Below are 20,868 nucleotides of genomic sequence, written 5' to 3'. Positions count from 1 at the left end.
TATATGTGTAAAGTATCTACTTGAATGATAATATACAGTAGTTGTGTAAGAAATCTAATGTTTGTTGATTTGGAGTATATGTGCAAATCACAAAAACTGTCTGGTCTTCTGATTGACATTAGAGAAGGAAAGGAAAATGAAAACAATTTATTGTTGTTCAGACATCAAAAAGGGTCCCAGTCCCTTATGTAAACCATTCTGTATTGTTCCTGAATACCCTTTAAAATGCCATAGTGAAGAAGACTCCTTTCCAACCTGTGCTCTACTGACTATTCAACTTTACAAAGCTGTAGGGTCTCAATTTGTAAGGAGCTTCATTTTGAAAAAGGCACAACCATAAACTCCACTGCCAATTGCTTTTACAACTGTTAGATGCCATGTACACGCCACAGTTGTAATACGACCATAAATAAGTCTGCTGCAATTGAAGTGCTACCTCATACAGGTGGAAGTAATGCTGCTGGAGGCAGTGGAATACTGGCCCAGAACAGCCTTGTACAGTAGCAAATGATTTGGCTGCAATGATAAATGGTTTTCTAATATCAACAAAGCATACAAATGTAGCACTGATATGTCATTTACTGCAAAGTAGCTGATGCAGCTTAATTTTTCAATTTCATATTTTTCTTTTAAATTATGCAGCATGTGCCTTAGTTTTACATTGTGCTTAGCTGGAGTATCCTGCAAGTGAACACGGTGGGGACAAAATCCTAAGCTGATGCTACTTCTGAAAAAAAGATAGGAGCTCTAGCTAAATGAATAGCAACATGTTCCATATATACAATTTACATCATTAGATGCTCATACTGTGTGTGGGTTACATGAGATATTTAGAACAGCAGTGCCAAACCACAAATGGCATCTTTTTTATTTACACAAAACAGACTGCAAACAGTATTACATTCCTGATAATACAGTGGTATGGGATGATTTCCAGGTATGGGATCAGTAGCAACAATGAGAAGGCAAAAGAGAAGTCTCTGCATCCAAAATAAAAATTTTAACATTTAAAAATAGTTAAGAAAATGGAAAAAACATTTGCTAATAGTTGTGCTCCGTTTACATACTTCATACGTTTGCCAAAGAAATTTATAAAATGGTTGTGATTAACAGTCATCAATAAATTTAATAGAATAATAAGGGCTGGGCAATTGAAATCAGTCATATTTAGTTTCACAAAAGTACCCCAACTGAAAACATATTCCACTGTTTCTCCATCAATAAATATATCAAGACTTCGCTAACTTGCCCATAGTGATGGAGAATGTCAGTGTGCTGCATGCAAGTAAGATTTTCACAATACTCTGTTCAAGTGATGTTACTACTACTAGTATAATCTTAAACCAGTGATTTAAAGTGAAAAAATATTTCTGTTTGCACATAATGATCAAATCACTAATCAGATGCAAGTCCTCACCATCAATTTCATATGCATACACTTCCCCAAATATCATCCAGTAAGGCTGAAACACAATGTCTCTTGCCAGGGTCCATGATGGCTCTTCATCTGGATAGAGAATAGCCTTCCTTGGAACTCCAAAGCTCAGCAAGACAACGGCCATGATCACCACAATGTAAAACATATTGGCTACCTAAATTTGAAAAATATACAGAATATTTAATTGAAAGGCAGATCAAGAAAAGTAGCCATGTCATAATCACTAAAGAAACTACACACTTATCAAAAGGGCATTAAGCTGTTTAGTTTGAATGAGGTTTCAGAAATTATGTATAATGTAATGCTTATGTATTCTGTTTTGTTGGAACACTTAATATAGTATGTATGAGTGTTATACAAAAAAAAAAAAACACCAGTTGCATAGTGCCTTTAGATTGTAGCAGTATAAGACCATTGGTCAGCTGGATGCAAAAATACTGGTATTCATTCTTTTGTACACTAGAACATAGTTTTATGTAGCAACTTTCATAACAAAAACTACTGGACAGGATTATAAAACAAAAAGATACCATCTATGATTACTAAGTGCTTTCTTTCGAAACAAGACGGAGGATACTGCTCATTTTAATTGGTCAGGTAGTGTGCTTTTAGAATAGCCAAATGTTGCTGTCTTGCATCACTTCAACCTTGGATTTGCTCCTTGCTTATTTGTGGGTTTTGTTCTCCCTCAGAAGAAAAGCCAAGTGTGAAAAACCAAATTAGAACTGCTTTCACTGGTTTCACGTAGAAACATGTCAGCATGTCTTGTGCGTCAAAGTATACGAGAGTGCTTGTCTCACTCATATACAGGAAGACTTAAGACTCAAGAGAGATGGCATCGTTTATAAGTTGAGCATAGGCAATATTGAAGATAACACGCTATGAATTACAGGGTAGAGTAAAAGGCACACTGATGGTACACAATCACACCAAGCCAATTCAGTATCTACTTTGTTTATAGGTAATGCAACATTACAGTATGTACAACAATCGGCTAGATTATTTATGTCAGCTTTTAAATGGTGCGAGAATTATTTAATTGTGGCTACATCAGATTAGTTTAAGTAAATCTCATTCTATACCAGTTTTATTTAATGACCCACTCACTGACCCTTTTTTGTATGTAGTTAGAAAAACGTATCTCTAATCATATTTTAAATGTATGATAATAAAAAGTACATATGTACATCCCAGTGTGTTTGACTTTTAAGCTGTGGGTTTGGGTGAGGATGTGAATGTCTGCCGTTTCTGAAACTACAGTCATGCCCTCTGAAACACAGATATAGGTTCTTCATTATTGATCAGTAGTTTCCTCCATTGCACAGATTTATTTCCATTTACACCATAGTATAAATTTTAATCCAAATGACAATAACTTGCTATGGCTCTAAACATATACTCCTTAGATCTTTGGGTGCTACCTGACATTTATTCAATAGTTTCTTTTTCTAAACATATGCTCTTTGAAATTTCTTGTTTTGGTCAAAAACAGAATCAAAAATACCTCACTTCTAATTGGCTATTCAAATAAAACACATCAATTAGACATTTGTGATGTGCCAGACCTGTTTTTAAATATATTTCACAATAAAAGGTGACTAAGATGGACAAAATCAGCTGAGCACTGAGCAATGACAAGCAGTGCTTTAAGTATTTTGCTAGACTCCGGTAAGACATCAGGCCTGGCATGTAGCATAAATCATCATGCATCCATGAAGCCCCATCTAATGTTTTTCCTTACCAACATCTCCGTAAAATGATTTTGATCTTTTACAATGGATGAGCAAGAAAGAAAGAAAAAAAAAAATTGTAAAATTTCTTTACACTAGACAATGCCATGAACTGAGCCATTCCAGTCGGGCACTTTGATAGCAGTGTGCTATAAATTTAATTCAGAACTGTCTTCCAGTATGCTAAATAATAAAGCATCTCCACAAAATCTGCTGCTCAGCTGAATCATTGTTAGTATGTGTGTACAGTGGAACCTCGGTTCACGAACGTCTCGGTACACGTAGAAATTGGTTTACGACCAAAAAGTTCGCCAAACATTTGCCTCGGTTCACGACCACACACTCGGTATACAAACAAGCCAGGTTCCCTTTCGGTTTGTACATGTTCAGTCTCTCCCTGTGCATTTCCTGTGCAGCGAGCAAGAGAGAGCGAGAGAGTGCAACACAGGCAGCGAGAGAGACAGAGCCACGCACACACACAGGCAGCGCCAGAGAGAGACAGATGTGCACACACACAGGAGTGTTAGAGAGAGGCGCGCACACACACAGGAGTGTGCTAGAGAGAGACACACACACACAGGCGCTCCAGGCTCGCAAAAGAGAGAGAGATCGAGTGAGAGAGGGAAGGACGCATAAGGTAGAGAAGGCTTGTTTTTGTTTTCACTTCTGTTTACAGTGATCGGTTCGTAGCCTGCATTGTTGCAATGTTACTTTTTTTAGTGGTTTATTAAATTATGGATTTTTCAAATGTTCATTTTTTCTCCTGTGCTTAAAACTCATTAAAAAAAGTGTTTTTAGCGAGCGGTTCTTAGCACTATAGCGTGAACTATTGCAGTGTTAGTTTTCCCTGTTGTTCAAGGTTTTCTCAGTGTTATTCAATGTTTTTACATTTAGTTTACTATTACGCTGTGCATTCTATGGTATAATTAACTTTATTTGTGCTTAAAAATGTAAAAAAAAAAAAATATTTACGTACAGTTCGTGCGGTCTGGAACGGATTAATTGTATTTACATATAATCCTATGGGGGAAATTGCTTCGGTTCACGACCAAATCGGTTTACGACCAGAGTTTTGGAACGAATTATGGTCGTGAACCGAGGTTCCACTGTATATCTATTTACCTGCCTAAAGAACAATTTAAAACAATGTTTTAAGCTAAAAGTGTACATCACCTTGAAATAATAAATATTAAATTATTTTTAATATTCACTTAAACAGTGACCGGTACTTGCCATTTTTCCAATCATCATTACATAAGGTCCGGCCTGTTGATTCACTGCTAGGAAATCCAGAAGTCTCACATACCAAAATATAATGTTCAGACAATACATTATTCTTCCAGCAATGAGGACACTTTCACTTCCAAGTCTTAGTGCAAAGCCAATGAAAAATGTGACAATTGCAATGGTGTCAGTAATATTAAAATAATCACCGAACCACACTTTAATCTTTTGATTTATCTTTCCAGCTTCAGACATAAAGATCTAAAAAGAAAAAGAAAAGCTCCTCATTAGTGTCAAGTACTAAAAGTATACTCTAACTTTATACACAAATGGCATCTTGATAGGGCAAAGAAAGGTAACTGAAATAACCAAAAAAGAAATTCCTTGCAGCATGGATGAACCTCAGACAAATCACAGGAAATGTGGATCAAAAGTGTCAACTTAATTTTTTTTGTGTGATATGGTGTTCTCACAGTACTAGATTGCACCGTTTGTATACTTCTGTTGGTTGCGGCTGAAATAAATATAAATGAGGGAGAATGGTGGAATGTGTGATATGATGTTCATCCAAGTCAGTGAACTTTGCTTGTTATGAACCATGCATCACCTGCACATTCTGGTGGGGTTTATCACTTATAAATACAGTTATAAATGTCCCATGTTCTAGTGGGTCACAAGCATAAATCTAGGATCATGACACAGAATCTCCAACTGGAACTTTGGTAAAGAGTGCTCAGACTATACCCATTCTATGAAGCAATTGTGCAGTTATTGTTTCTTGCATTCTCAGTTGTTCCAGTCAATAGCACTTCTTGTTTTGTATTCAATTTAGGAAATGATGGTATTAGATACTGGGGCACCAGACTTGCTTGGCATCTCACAGCCAAATAACTGTCTTGCTGTCTATACCACTAAGATCAATGTATATGCAAGTGCTAGCTTATATCTCGTGTTTTTGTCATCAAACAACGAGCTTCAAGTGTAACAGAAAAGAGCAATATAAGTGTTTTGGGGAGATGTAAAAATGTAAGGATTTCTAGAAGCTGTCATATCCACAGTATTAACTGTGAATCCATTGTGTCATATTAGGCATAATTTTGCATGATGTAGGGTCATTCCATCCCCTGCAGCAAATCCTCCTGATTTGTCAGCATGCCTTGTGTGTGGTGATCTGAAAGGATGCTCAATCATCGGCTGAGAATAATGGGTTGCCAGTCTCTTACAGTAATAGAAAACACTGTGATGCTGCCGCTGCCGCCACCTCATAGCTCAGCGCTAGGAGAGTAGGTTCAAATCTTAGCCTAGCCACTGTATGTATAACAGCAAGCATTATAGGACAATCCTGCTGTGCTATAACAGGAGCTAGAAGAGGGTCTGGTGAATAATTTGATTACAATAATAATAAAAACCCACTTGACTGTGGTTTCTAAAAATATATTCTGCCTCCCCATCACTAGAGAATGCTGCACACCCAAGTGCATGAGACATTACCATGCTTGTTTGCATAAACAGAGGCTTCTAACTTGCAACTTGGCTGAAAAATTTAAGCATGCAACAGAGCTTACCATTATTATAGTTCTTTTGTAAATGTGCTAGTTAATCCTTGCCAGGAGATGCATCTAAGTTATGAAACATAAGCATCTCTTTGAGGCTACGGGGTATGGTAGATTCAGACAGAAAAGCAGAACTGCCAGACTGACAATGAGAGTACTGCTGCATTTGTGCAACCGTGCAAGGTTTGATGTTCTTTTAAAATGATTTTAATTGTTAGGCAGATTCATGTTCTCTATAGTATAATTAGACTTCTGTTCAGTAACCCTAACCCAGAAGGAAGCATGATACTTCATTATATGCAACTATATATTTAATGTGCCAAAAGCAGCTGTTAGTGGTGAGAAAGCCTTGCATATTTACTCATGCTGACAGTGCTCCTTATGCGTTAGTTTATTCTAATGCATAAAATGTTTTTTGAAAATCCATAGGCATGTTGGTTATAGGAAAATACTTTCCACCATGTCTTATAATGCCTTCATTCCCCTATACACTTTAGTATCAACTTCTCCCAAATATCTGCAAGCAGTTGTGTATTTTGGAAAGGCAGCCTTTGAATTAATCAGTTAAAATACCCTTGAATATCTCCATGGATGAATTATAATGTGGTTCAGTGCTAATGACCATGTTCCTTTTTGTCACTGTGAAAACTTTCACAGGCTATTAAGTTATTAACCTCTTATTTGAGATTGTTTTATTGGACAGTTACAAAAATGATCTCCACAACTTGCATATACAGAAGTTATACTTGTTGGTCTCATCTACCTGAACACAATATTGATAGCTTATAAACCCATCAAAAGTTTGAGGGACCAGGGCAAGCAGTAAAAAATAATTAGGTGGCAAGTCGCTGATGCAAGAAGAGGCCAGGATAAACTGACAGCCATGATACTGATTGCATAAATGGTATACTTGCAAAAACTTAGCTGTTTCACACCCAAAAAAAAAAAAAAAGCAGCATGTTTTTATTTTATCATAAATTACCCTGTGCCAGGTAAGCTGAACCACTAATCTTTCTCTGACTTTTAAGTGGGTTTTCTAGTGCCAGATGAGCTGGTACTACCAGAAGTACTTTCAGGACTATAAGCCACTGATTTGCAGTCCTTTGTGGCTCTGCACATGACCGTTTGCACACACAAACACCTTTAGGAGAAGCAACATGTGCACTGATTGCATGGTTCAACCCAAGCTAGCAAAAACTGAGTTAAAAGCAAATATTTATTCATATTTAAACATATAGCAAAATATTAAAATTTCTAACCTGTAGAGCAACAACCATTAATGTAAACAATTTGTACTACAAATATTATATAGGTATTTTGTTGTAAACACAAAATTATAAAACTAATCACATGTCTAATTGACAAATCTGAAGGGAACTTAAGTAATAAAAGTAATAATTAATAGGGCAGTTAACATATTACATGATTGGATTGACTTTAGACCAGAATTGAAAAACAGGCCTCTTCTTAATAAGCATGAGGGGTTAGCTTTAGTTTTAGAAAGCAAACTTCTTATTAAATTAGGACTCTTTTCAACATTTGTAGAAGATAAAGGGCAAGAAAACAAAGTTTTAAAATTGTACAAAAATAAATGTGATTACATGAAAAGGTGATTCAAGATACAGAAATAAAATGAAGGACAGCATGTAAAACATCTAAGCATTATTTCAGTGTTGGTTTTATAAAATTTGTCATCCTAAAGGAAATAACAAACCCGCTTAGACCAATTTAGGTCTGCATCACACCAAATCCTATTTCAGCAGCACCGGTGGACAAGGTACCAAAATCTGCATCATTTTATGCATAGTGGACTCACATTCTGAACAATTATTCTACATTCAACACATTAGCTTACCTCTCTTATTTTCTCAACGGCAGATGTAAAAATATAACAGATGACAATCCATTCTTGAGGTGAAGGCATTTCTGGCATTTTCACCAGAACAGTGTAAGTGTACAGCATCAAAAATCCCAAGTAAGCTAGCTGAAAAGATGGAATTAATTTTATTTAAATACCAAATATTTACAATAACAAAAAACAGCTCTGAAAGAAAAAGATTCAATAACAATCATGCCACATTTAAGTATTATATAAATGATGGATTAACAGAATGCTAACAGCATGCATAGTATAATTTGTTACATGACAAACACAACACATGCTGTGACAGTCTTAATGTAACTGAAAGATGAACTTAAATCTGTTATACACACAGAAAACTCCGATTTAGGAAATTAAGATTTTCTGCAAACATACTTCACAAGCAATGGTATACATTTTATTCTTCATTTTACAGGGCGCTTTAAAAAAACAAAAGATCTTCTTACCATTTGGAGTCTTTTATTATTAGTACTATTTAAAATCTTGAAATTAAAGTGCATTTTATTTTAAGTGTACTGGTATATTACCAAAACATAAGTTAAAAAAAAAAAAAAAAACCATACCGTGTTAAACCAGAACTTCACAATTGGGGCATGGTAAAATGCATAGAATTTTCTGGTAACTGGTATTCTTCTTGGTCTATGAAATTCTGCTTCATTTTTCATTTCAATATTGTCATTGGGTCTGACTTCCTTGAACACATCCTAAATGTATGAATAAATAGAACTTTTATCACTTTGACAGAGAAAACTGGAAGTCATTTCCAAAACATTTTCTGTTCAATGTGTTCCGTATCTACTTGGTGACAAATGTTTATATATCTGTGACATAATTTATGTAATGCTGTAATTTATAAAGAATATCTTAAGAAGCCTGAGAATTTTATAATATTTGAACAAAAACTCAAAATTTTGATTGCAAAGGGAGCAATTATATATCATAAACATGAATATTGAAAGATATTCAAAGACTTTCAACAACCCAGTATATTTTCTGCAAATCATTCATCTTTAACAGAGTGCTTCTCCTGAAAGTATTTGTTAATTTTACTTGCCCCACATTTGTAGTGATGACCAAGAAAAACTCTTAATCTCATGCTTTCATGGAGAACAGAGATGACAAAATTATGCCAACGAAGAACATCAATGCAGTGTAAGAGCAGCAATCACTATGGGTAGGAATCCTGGTCACTAAATGAAGGGAGTGGCTGCCATTCAAGTGTGCTTCTCACTTTTGTACAAGCGATTTTCCCATAAGTTTTTATGTCAACAATATTTGGACCAAAATACATGTCCTCAAGAAATTGTTAGCATGTGACTAGATACCTGACATTTGGATTATGAAACATGAGTGATTTATTTCCATGGATATTTTGATATTGTTTGTTACTGTTCAGTCAGTGTCACCATTGTATCCAGTGGATCAGGAATTTTGCAGTCTCCATGGAAACATGAAACAAATAGTTCTCCTTGGCCATCACAACCAACAAGAGGGGGGTGAGTTACAGAAAAATTATAATTTTTGGATGGTGTATTACTTTAACTGAAGTGAACTGTGAAGCATGCTACTATGTAAACTAAACGGCACTTAATCTAAGAATGAATTACGGTGCGGAGTGGTGGCTCTGAGGCTAGGGATCTGCACTGGAAATTGGAAGGTTGCCGGTTCGAATCCCGTAAATGCCAATAGGGACTCTGCTCTGTTGGGCCCTTGAGCAAGGCCTTTAACCCGCAATTGCTTAGCGCTTTGAGTCGTGAGAAAAGCTCTATACAAATGCAAAAAATTTTATTTTTTTATTTTACCAAAGTAATTTAGTGTAATAAATATCTACTCAAATATTAAAGGGCTGCTAAAGAACACTGGCAACCAGGAGATTAAATATATATTTAAGTATAGGACAAAAATGTTTCAGTTAAATGTGCGAAGTTATAAAGCTGCAAGAACAATTTTCTTAACAATGGTAACTTTTTCTGCAACATATAATTATCAACTGACTGGTCATGTTTTTATTACAAGTTATTGGATAATTTTACTTGGGCTTCACTTCCCACACTACCAGGATGCCAAAAAGGAAAAATGCAAGCAAAAATGTACATGATATTCAAAATAATTTTGTTAGCAGGCTTTTTGTTTCATTGTCTGCCCCAATTTCCTCTAGTGACTTGGAATATCAATTAGTCTGTCTGCATCAGTGACAATGTATGTAGCGAAGTGTGAATGTACTCTGCAGTGGATTGGTAAACCATTCAATGAGTGCCCATGGCTTGTGCTTTTGCTGCCAGGACTGCCTCTGGACCTCTGAAGAGGCAATAAAAAGAAACAATGATAGATGAACAGACTATCGGGTATAATTTATAGAAATCTCTAAAAAGGAGATGGATTAACAAAAATATTTCACAAATGCAGAAGACGACACTTGAATAACACAGTCAAACCTCGCGGAGAAATACTGAACTGTTATGGAAGGAAACCAAAACAGATTTATATGTCTGAGCTTGTTAAAGCTACTCTAAAACACTAGCTGCTATTAGCATGGCATACAGTTTTAATCTAAGTGTTTTACATAATATGGAACCATCTATAGCTGAAAGTTAAGGTATGCTTATGGCATTCAAGTTAAAAATACATTTTTTTTTTTTTTACTAACATTAGCTGTTACAAAGCAAAATAAAAAATCTACATGTAAATATGTTAAAGAGCTGGGGCTGTGCTGGTATATGCTTTTCAGTACAGCTTTTTGTTACATACAAGAAATTATACCAAAAATGCATCTTTGCATTAAAAAGGGCTAACATTGCCACAAAGGAGTTGGGGTAAGTTTGCTCCTGGGGGTTTCCTTTCCAACCATTCTAAATAAACTTTGCATTTTTCTTCCATTTTTTATCATACATTTACATGGAACAGAGTCTCATTTTCTATTTCACCTGTGACAAAGTACCATAAGAAAGGTTAATGATTAAGTGTAAGTACGTATAAATTCAAGGTGCAGATATTTGAAAATTTGACTTCAACATAGAATATCATCTTTTCTTTCTTTTTTTTTATGTAACTTCTATAAATGATGTAGATAAAACTTTTACTAACAACCAGGTTAATTTTGTAGATGAGACTACACCAGGAGGAATGGTAGACACCCTAGTATGGACTTGGAAAAAATTCAGAGATTGGCAGATGTTTTAGGTGTACAGTACTTTAATAAATTAAACGTAAAACTAAACTAAACAATTTGGGTGTAATTACACTATGGTGGCAGTGGTGGTTGCTACAAAAGCAATTAAGAAGATTAACTAGATGTGAATATGGCAGGATTTTGAAATCTAAAAATCGGTCACAAAAATTATATTGCAATTTTTTGTTTTATAATGTTATAAATTGAGATGAAATTATGTAATGTACTACATTGTATTACTCCTGTTTTGAAGTAAAATTTGAAAATCACACCCATATTAACAAAGACATGTCGGTTACAACGCTAAAAGAAATTGGCACAATCAATTTCACCTAAATCTTTAACTCTACAAAAGGATTTCAAATATGTAACCAGACTCCACAGTAAGCATGAGACTAATCACTTGGCTCATAGGTTGGTTATGTCCACAGATATTTAAAGATTTCATGAAATGCAAAATGCATTAACCAATGGAGGGGCAGGGGGCACATATCTTGTGATGCATTTTAATTTTAAATATATTAGCCACCTTTTGTTTTGTTCACACAGTTATACCACAGTTCATACATAGATGAATATTTGGTCAATCAAGCTAGGAGGAAAAAGTGTCTACCGGTAAAAACTGAAAAATATAATCCTCAACACATACAGAAGACAACTTAAAACCAGGAATCTAATGGAACGAAAACCTACACCTACAGTAGTCGCTACAAGACCAAACTTAAGGACCAGTGGAATAATGCAAAGGAAATATTTTTATGATAATTTTTTTACTGAGCTTATGTTATACTAAAATAAATAAACCAGTTGGTGGTGTTTCAGCCAGTTCTATCTGGCGTCCACACATCTCTTCATTTAGCTGGATCCATGAGGGAGATGAACAGTACTACTGGAGTTTAGTTTTATTAATCAAGACATTGACAATGGTCCATCTACCAAATCTAAATTGCCGAATACTGAAGTTCAAAAAAGTGTTTAAAACAATCGCTGGCATTGCCTTAAGGTGTTTTACAAAGTTGCAAGATTTTTAGAATCTCAATATTTCATGAATTTTCTGAATAAATGGCTAGTTGTCTGAGGAATAAATAATCTTTTTGTTAAATATGCATGTATCTTAATGCAAGTAACACTTCTAGATTTACTCAAGTTTGTCTGTTTTATTCTTTAATCAAAGAAGATGCTGTGTTTCTTCACAATGACCACATACTGAATACACTAAGTAGTACACGGGGACAAAAAAGCAGCATATAAAAAGGCAGGCAGAACTGAATGTGTCCTCTGTGCAACACCTGTTTTTTATGCTTGTCACTCTGTCTTATATTGTTGTTTATATATAAAAAAATTACATATTCACAATAAATGCAGTGTCTAAGCAAAATAAATAAAGCATGTTATAGTAGCCCCACACTTAGTGTCCACACATTTTAACATTCCACAATTTTCAGCACAGGTTTATCAGAAAAGCCGTACTGTCACAGCCCCAGTTAGAGTTAGTTGAAAGGCATATTTTAAATGAGGTTATCAATATGTTCTAACACTTATTCTCACAAAGGATAAATGTCAGTAATATTCAGTCCCCACATATCTGCTACCCACCACCATTCGTGAGGACCAAGGGCTCGTACTCTTCCTGTGAGCTCAGCTGTCAGGCAGTCGATTCTTTTCAACTTTCAGTCCTAAGCAGCAGCTGTTGTCAGGCCACTGAACCACAGTCGACTTAGGTTCCTTCTGGCCTTACTGAGCACCTGCCAGTATGGGCCGCTTGTAGCCAACTGGTTAATGGATTTTTTCACTCCCTAAACTTCTGGAATGCCAAGGCCAATGTACTGCTCCCTGCACGTGTGAAGCCAAGATCGCCAACCCAACATGATTAGGATGTGCACATCTGTGAGTTCTTGAGCATATACAGTAATTCACCCTGTAAACCATACAGCAGTTCCTTTACTAAGTGAATCACCATGGACATAACATACAGCTTAAATAAATTAAAAAAAAAAAAAAAAGTCACCACAGAATTAAGATTAATTACCAGTTCTTTAATATTATGTGTATTATGAAATGTATTTCCTAATTTCACAGGAACACAGATACTTACTTTGTGGAAACAAAAATGATAAGGATACCATTTTTTTTCTGGTGAAATTTTATTCAGAATTATGTTGTCAAAACATGCACTAAACCAACATTTTAATGTAAAGTCAAAGGTAATGACCAAGACTTAATGAACTGGCAAAATATTAGTCTATTTCCCTGCTACTGTAATCTGCTGTTATTTAAAAATTTATAGTGACAAAAAAAACCAAATGAAACACTTGAAATAATGCACTTCAATGCATTTCTTTGAAAAATTAAAACAGGTCCAGGAAACACAAGTCTGAGTCCTACTAATTAAATAACTTTAAAAATCATACCATTTGAATTTCATCAGGGGGACTCTGAAGATTGTGTTCACTGTCTTCCATGGTCATTTGGTGAGCATCTTGTGACTGAGGAATGTGTGACATTTCTGCCTTTGTTTTGTATTCCAGCATCAGAATGGCAGGTGGGACTAAAATACTCAGAATCACCTACAATTAAACAAAACAAAAACGTCTCTATTTACTGCCCTAAAAGTAGAGCTTAACAATGCACTGACCCAATTGCTACAGAAGGTTCTTGCATAAGAAAGTAAAATCTACAAAAATAGCGTACTTTGAAATAAGACATGTCAAAAAAGAAAGCAAAGATGTTTGAACAGGTGTTTTGAAAGCCAAGTAAGTCTAATCAAGTTCCACAGTGACAGGTTTTCAACTTAATGATATCACTTTGCTAAAATGAAGTGAATTCCTATCAGCTCTGGGTTTCTGGGGGAGAAGTTCACTGATTATATGTTAACCAACGCTATAAATACAAACATATACTTCCAGCAGCGGACATACATTAGCAAAGCTTCTAGAGCGCATTCATTTCAAACCTACAGTTCTCACCCAACTAAAAATGAAATTTACTTAAAGGCAAAAAGATACTATGAACACTTACAGCAACTGTGGTTTGAAAGAACCCTGTTTTTTTTATCTTATATAGGTAAAAACTACAAATAGATAGATACTTCAGTTTACTTTTCTCCACAAACATATGTGGAATCCTACATATAACATGCTGCACACTAAAAAAAAAAAGCCTTATAAAAAAAAAAAAATGAAGGCTCTAGTTTCTTTTTTCTCCCCAAGCTCACCCATAGCATGTATACACAGATGACACTTTCTGAATTAACATATTTCCACTAAACTATGTGATTATGTTAAGAATGCATGCAATAGTACTAGTATATATAGTCTGTACCTGTAGTTAATCTTACACTATTTGCATAAACTGTAAAAATATCAAGAACAGGTTTGATTGTAGAAGAACAAAACATTATTTTCTTTTATTTAATATAGGCAGACAATGTTTGACAGAATAACAGCCATAATGTCGTCTAATGGCAAGCCTAATGCTTTTAATGTTATTTTAGTATCTGCAGTCCAACAAAGTCTTTCATTACATTGGGAAAAGTCCTTCTGTGTCATTTAAAAAGCCATAAAATAAAAAAGCGTGTACACAGAATTGCTAGTACCTTATACCAAGAATTCTTCCGCATGTTTAAACGCCCCATCCACATGTCTGATAACAGCATCTGTGTGCAAGTATGTGCCACAAACGGCCGTAACCTGGACGAAACTGCAAGTTTAAGGCATGTTGAATTACTCCAATTTTTCAGTTCATAGGTCAGAAGTTTCATGGCCATTGTTTCATCCTGTCTGAAAGATTGTTCTAGCAAATCTACTGCAAGGGTTCCAAACTCGCTATATTTATTAAAAAAAAAAAAAAAAAAAAAAAAAAAAGTTATAAAGTAGTTCAGTCCAAGCATATGATAAATATATTACTTAAGGATAAAAAAAAACTCTAGTAACACCTTGAATTTAAATCTTGGATTTCTCATACCTTGACTGTGTAACAGGAGATTTTTTTTTGCAAGAGCTTTACATCAGATGTTGCGGTTTTGCTTTTGAATTGCTAGGGGCCACAGTGTGGTCATTCTCTAAGCTGTGAACTTCAAATTCCCAATCATAATCTGTTTTTAAATCTGGATATAATAATTATACAAACAACGACAGCAAAAATGCTGTTGAATTTTTGTGCAGATATCGTTTGGTGAACTCCTGTTGCCTTGGCCAATTTTCTAAATATGCAATGGAGAAAAGGTAGCTTACGGGTGATATAGGTCTCAGGTGGCAATGTAGCATGCTTTGCAGCCATAAAAATCTCAAAGGAACACAATTTATCCAGCTCTCATCTCAATAGAGAACTGTATAATGGCTTAACACTACTTCCTCGTTTGCTTAATGACTATCAGTACTTCACTAGTTAATAACTTAACTGGGAGGAACAACCTATTCATAGATTTTGTATACATGACAATAATGACCTCATAACCCTATTAAGTTTTCCGGTGTGGAGTATAGGTGTGCATATTAGTGGGATCTTTAAAGGTCTGACATGCTGCTTTACACCTTGTGCCCAAAGATCCTAGATGAGTGACAGATGGGCCACAATATAAGTTGGAACAAGTGTTTTTTTTTTTTTTTTTAATTTCCCAGTTGGAAATTTGACATGAACACCCAGCAAAGCAGGTGATTTCCCAATGCTATGCATTTCCCTTCAGTATATCAAAATCTGAATATCTGAAACACGATAATAAAGCTGGGCGTAAGGCAACAATGTGAAACCCAATTTAATTTTTTTAACCCCGTCTTTAAATACTTTTTGCCTTTCACATGAAAATACTTATAATGCAAAAGAACATTACATTAGTTACAAGCAAAGAGCACCGTTGCTCCAAACATTACTTACTTTGAATACTCTTTGAGTTCTTCAGATGTATCATCAACAACATCACTTTGTTTTGCTTCATATGCCATAGATCGGTAAAGCTTGCTTGCTACTAAGGCTTTTGCCATGGACTCTTCACCATGCTGCCAGAAAAAAAGTGCCATTTTTTGCCTCTTCATTAGCACAGCCCAAACGAGAAGTTCATTGAAAGGATATGGGAAACGCCTGGTTTCAGGATCATCAATATCAACTATTTCTTCTTTGCTTTTCTTCTTCTTTGACTGGTCAACTGAAGTTTCAAGCTAGAGTTTGTGCAAATTAAGAAAAAAAAAAAAAAAAGATAATTGATGGAGGTTAATAGACTGTGCCATTTTTATTTGGTCATGTCAGGCCAACATAAAATGTATCTTTAATCATACAAAAATGTTAATACAAATTTAAAATAACACATTATCTATACTGATTTGGAGACTAGCTGTAATAATAAACCATTGGGGAATGCTGGTTTGATGCTGTCTACTTGCTTCAGTTGAAGCATTTTCTCAAATATCTGTTTGTCATTATATATCTGTAAAGCAAAAAAAAACAAAAAAAACAATTTGACCCCAGCACCTACATAGTCCTGATCACTGGAAATACTGTTTGTTTAAATAACACATGCAATCCTTCAGCATTTTATTAATTTAAAAGATGAATGTTTTCAAAGTTATTTTTGTCTCTGCATGAAAAGTACCTTTGGTTTATAGGGTTGGGCAGTCTTTATGAAGTGATTATGTCTGGTCTTCTCTTTTTTATCTGCTCTGATATTGAAAGATTCATGATTCTTGCGCAGTTGAGGTACACTACTTGAGGAGGAGTGACGTCCAGAACGCTAAAGAAAAAGGTATTAAGGTCAGGTTTTGACAAAGTTGCACGTATCAAGAACAAAGTAATGTAAAAATGTATGACAAGAAACAGAAAAAGGACAGTTCAAAACAAGGAATAAATACCTGAAGTAGTTAATATTAGGGAAACCAGATATAGGACTTTAAAGACTAAGCCAGTTGATGACATTAGGTCAATGTATGGGTCGATAGATTACCCACTGGTCATTGTTGCCTACTGCACCTTGGTTAGTGCCTTCATACAAGCTCTAGGATTGTCAAGAGGAAGCCATGTCTCAATGATGTTTTGCCCCTTTAATCCTGAACCTTCTTCTAGTGGTTGGTCAGTGACAGAAACATCTTCCTACCATGCCCTGCAACTAGCCTCAGCATACATTGTTTCCCAGATGTAATCCTTACTCTGTGGTTCCCCACAAAAGATGTTCTAGGCCTGCTTATGGAATGTTACTGCTGCTCTTACAAATTTGGTGTTTCCCAGCTTTTATCTCTCCCCCTTAGGTACAGTCAGAAACCTGGTTGTTCTGCCGCATCTGCTAATTTCTTCATTGCCATCTTTACCTTTGCTCACATCATTTCAACAACGCTCAACAGATGCTGAATGCATGGTCCCACAAAGTTTCTGCAACCCAACTTCCCCACATGGATGGCTAGAACCAAAGTAAATGCATAAGAAACAATTTGTGCCCCTGCTAACACAAACTTGTAAGATTACCATCCATGAGTTTGTTGTACTACATAAAGGGAACACATTATGAAAAAAAACATACAGAAATACTAAGTTTGGGCAATACTGTAACAGAACGTTCCACATACTTGTAGTGAACTGTTCATTTCAAGGTTTAGATACCGAACCTCAATAGGACTATAGACACCTGCTCTTAACACTCCCTGACTCAGTTTGTAGGAAACTAAATAACTAGCAGCCTCCAAAGTGATGTCTCCTAGATATTAATAGGTGATTATTCATTCAAAGAAATAAGTAATTTTGTGAATTTTGCGTTCCTTTGTTTGTGAAAGTTAAGAGTTGGTATTGCCAAAGGGAAAAAAAGTGTCCAGTAGCATGCATTTTTTTTTATTTCTATATAAAAACCTTCCTTTTTATATAGAAAATCCTCATCTTAAAAATTGTATTTTTCTTTAAACTTTTGTTTATTTAGAATTAAAGTATGCGCATGTCATCGATGTACAGTATCTACACCATGTTCATTTTTATTTACCTATACCCCACTTTTTTTCCTTTTTCTATACCAGCTTACACTCTTGGATCTTGGTCGATATGCTCATATATAAGGCCATTTTTATTCAGGTTTTGAAACATTTCACACTGAATAAATGTTTATAGTGAAAGGGACTTAAAACTGTATGACTGTTTATCAAATTAATTCCTGGCTTCACGGGCTACCTTTGCATTTTTCATTTGGTTCAAGTTAATATCTTCATAGAGGTTTTAGAATATACAGCAGCAGCAGCCTAAGCAGGCCCATTTTGAACACTGCAACATCTTTCATCACAATATTACACAAGGAAATGATACTTACTCAGCCTTCACTATATAGTGAATATGTTCTACAATATATGTAACATGTACAAACACCTGTATTTATTCACCAAGACAGATTAAGATCTTAGATTAATTCAATAAACTACCCTTTAACAGAACATGTAGGTTTCAATTTTCATGTGCTAAAACGAAAACAAATTTAAAATCTGTTTACATATTGACAATTATGTTAAAAAAAATCAGCAAGCAAAATACAAATTTTGATTTTCCTGGCAAAAGAATCATTGTGTCAGGCTGTGACAAAGCAAGTACTGTGAACATCTGGGTCCTGGAATGTGATGCCTACTTAACAGTATTTTTTTAATAAGGCAGAAAAACACAACATGCCTATTTTCCAAGATGCTGTGTCTTAAGAGGCATGGGCAATGTAGATTTATTTCTTGTTCAGTTCTTATTTTCTTGCACAATAAAAATATTTTGGAATTATTTCAGATGATTAAAACCTTTCTTTAGAAAAGAAAATAAATATCACAGCAGAACTACCCACTACTAACCTATGAAACTGCACCAACAGAAGCACCCTACATTGGATTAGTTCTGAAAAGTATATCCACATAGAGTATATCATGATACATACCTACAGTAACTGTGATCATTTTAAATTATATCATGGTGAAAATTGTTGGCCATACCACCCAACCCTACAATAAATACTTAAATTTAAGAATATTAAAAATACTAGTAGACATACCCGGCTGTTTCCATGGAGATTGTTGTAAACAATTCTAAAACGCTTCCTTGTGTAGTTACACCTGTATGTTCCACCCATCAAGTATTCTATCACAAGGCCAACATCAATTAACGTGACCTTGTAATCTGGAGGAAGGTTTCCCTGAAAGCAAGTACAAATAAAAAAAAATGAAAAGCAGCACAAAATCACTAATAGTGGAAATAAAGGTTGGAGCATGAAAATACCTGTTTGACATCCCGAACAAGATGGAAAAGGGTTGGATTGGTGGGGCCTTGTTTCTAAATGAAAGAAAAAAAAAACGATAAAATGAAGGTAATTTTTGTCAGAAGGCTATGCTAAGGTGTGAAAAAATAAAAATAAATATGCATCAAGAATAAAGTATCATAAAAATGTAACCGATCAAATTCCTGAAGTCATTCTAAATGTAATGTATTGAGTATGTACAAATATAAATTGCAAACTGAACTACATTCTCAAAGCATAAATAAAACCAAATAACTGAAAAGCTTCCCATTCAGAAGACATCTATAAGTAAGTTTTTGTATAAGTGATTATCTATTTAATATCACTTTGAAAACAACAATCAACTGTAAAAAAACAAAAAACAGATGCACTGTTGTTTAGACTTGTTAGGAGGCTGTTACCAAGGTAAAATTAATAATTTGTTTCCTTGTGCGTCACCAAAGGCAACTTTATATTTTTGGCAATGGCAATTTCTCATAGAGCAGTGTGATCCTGCTTACAGGTGTTTAACTAAATAAGCTATTGGCTGCTTCTTGATACTGTGCTGCTCAAAATCTTTTCACCATATATTTCTCTGATATGTGCTGCAAAGCTTGGAATTCCAGTTTCAGTATTTCATTCATTTTCAATATTTTTTAAACCATTGCATTTCCTAGTCTGTTAAGAACCAGTGTATGACAACCACAGTAATGAGATTAGTTACACCCATAGTTACAAAACTGTCCTCCCTTAAAAATATGGCTTGCAACACTCATAAGCTCATAATGGTGGGAGACTTTAATTGTGCATTAAATCCAGTTACGGATACACATTGTGGTTACAGTTGGAGGTAACTAAACATCAATACCGAAACATTTTACGTGTATTTAAAAGATTATTCTTTCATTTCATCAAACCTATTTACTTTTTTATTTTACTAATTTTAATTAAAAGCAAACAACAATCCATGCAATCTAATCAAACTTAACAAAACCAAATTATTGATTAGATCCTGCCATATTTTAAAAAAAGCTTTAAACAGATCCTCTGAGTGAGAATTTGATTTTTTCCAATTTCAAGTAGTATAGGACATCAGTTACCCACTGACATAAAGGTGGTGGGTTGTTGATTCTTCCAGTTGAGAAAGACAAGTCTACATGTGCTGAAGCAGGCTGACACAGCAGGGGTGCCCTCGGCCCCCAAAGAAAGCATTCGAAGACTTCAGAACAGACAGCAGAATTAAGCTTTATTGTAAGGCGCGCATACAGACTCGTCTCAGATGGAACAATGAGCAAACAACTGAAAGCAACTCATTTATTACAATTCTTATCACACAAGTCATTATTCATCCTCATCTAACTCCTAGCATTGCATTGCTCTAGTCCTGCCTCTGATTCCACCAATAATTTTTAGTTAAGGGGGTGTCAAACACTGCACTGTCTATCTTATTTGTTTGATAAGGACTATTCTTGTTTGCTAATATACTTTACAGCCAAAGAGTTCACATTCTCTGTCTAAGCGAGGGGCACACCTTTTCTCCAGCTCTCCTGCACATCTAACTTTTGGCTTAATAAACTATTGGTGGTTTCTAGCTCATACAGAATAATACAAAATTTGTAGGCATAAGTCTTTTTAACTCTAACATCGTCATGCTTAATAAAAT

At 35.0% G+C, this 20,868-nt stretch overlaps 1 protein-coding gene across 2 annotated transcripts in view; it reads right to left on the bottom strand.

The window, feature by feature from the left end:
- Positions 1–20,868, bottom strand: part of trpm7 (transient receptor potential cation channel, subfamily M, member 7) — a 119,615-nt gene that overhangs the window by 22,197 nt on the left and 76,550 nt on the right. For both annotated transcript variants that reach the window (XR_007933720.1, XM_051920263.1), the window contains exons 13-22: positions 19,208–19,261; positions 18,984–19,124; positions 16,581–16,718; positions 15,869–16,149; positions 14,592–14,820; positions 13,408–13,563; positions 8,391–8,531; positions 7,801–7,929; positions 4,398–4,653; positions 1,418–1,588 (exon numbers count right to left, since the gene is read on the bottom strand). Coding sequence is in view for 1 of the 2 variants with exons in the window: in XM_051920263.1 (XP_051776223.1) it covers positions 1,418–1,588; positions 4,398–4,653; positions 7,801–7,929; positions 8,391–8,531; positions 13,408–13,563; positions 14,592–14,820; positions 15,869–16,149; positions 16,581–16,718; positions 18,984–19,124; positions 19,208–19,261 (1,696 nt within the window). In the remaining variant the exon portion in view is untranslated. The remainder of the gene's footprint in view (positions 1–1,417; positions 1,589–4,397; positions 4,654–7,800; positions 7,930–8,390; positions 8,532–13,407; positions 13,564–14,591; positions 14,821–15,868; positions 16,150–16,580; positions 16,719–18,983; positions 19,125–19,207; positions 19,262–20,868) is intronic.

The sequence above is a fragment of the Erpetoichthys calabaricus genome, chromosome 17, assembly GCF_900747795.2.
Source record: "Erpetoichthys calabaricus chromosome 17, fErpCal1.3, whole genome shotgun sequence".
NCBI lineage: Eukaryota > Metazoa > Chordata > Cladistia > Polypteriformes > Polypteridae > Erpetoichthys > Erpetoichthys calabaricus.
Note: the sequence above shows the minus strand (reverse complement) of the source record. Positions and strands in the feature narration are given on the sequence as shown.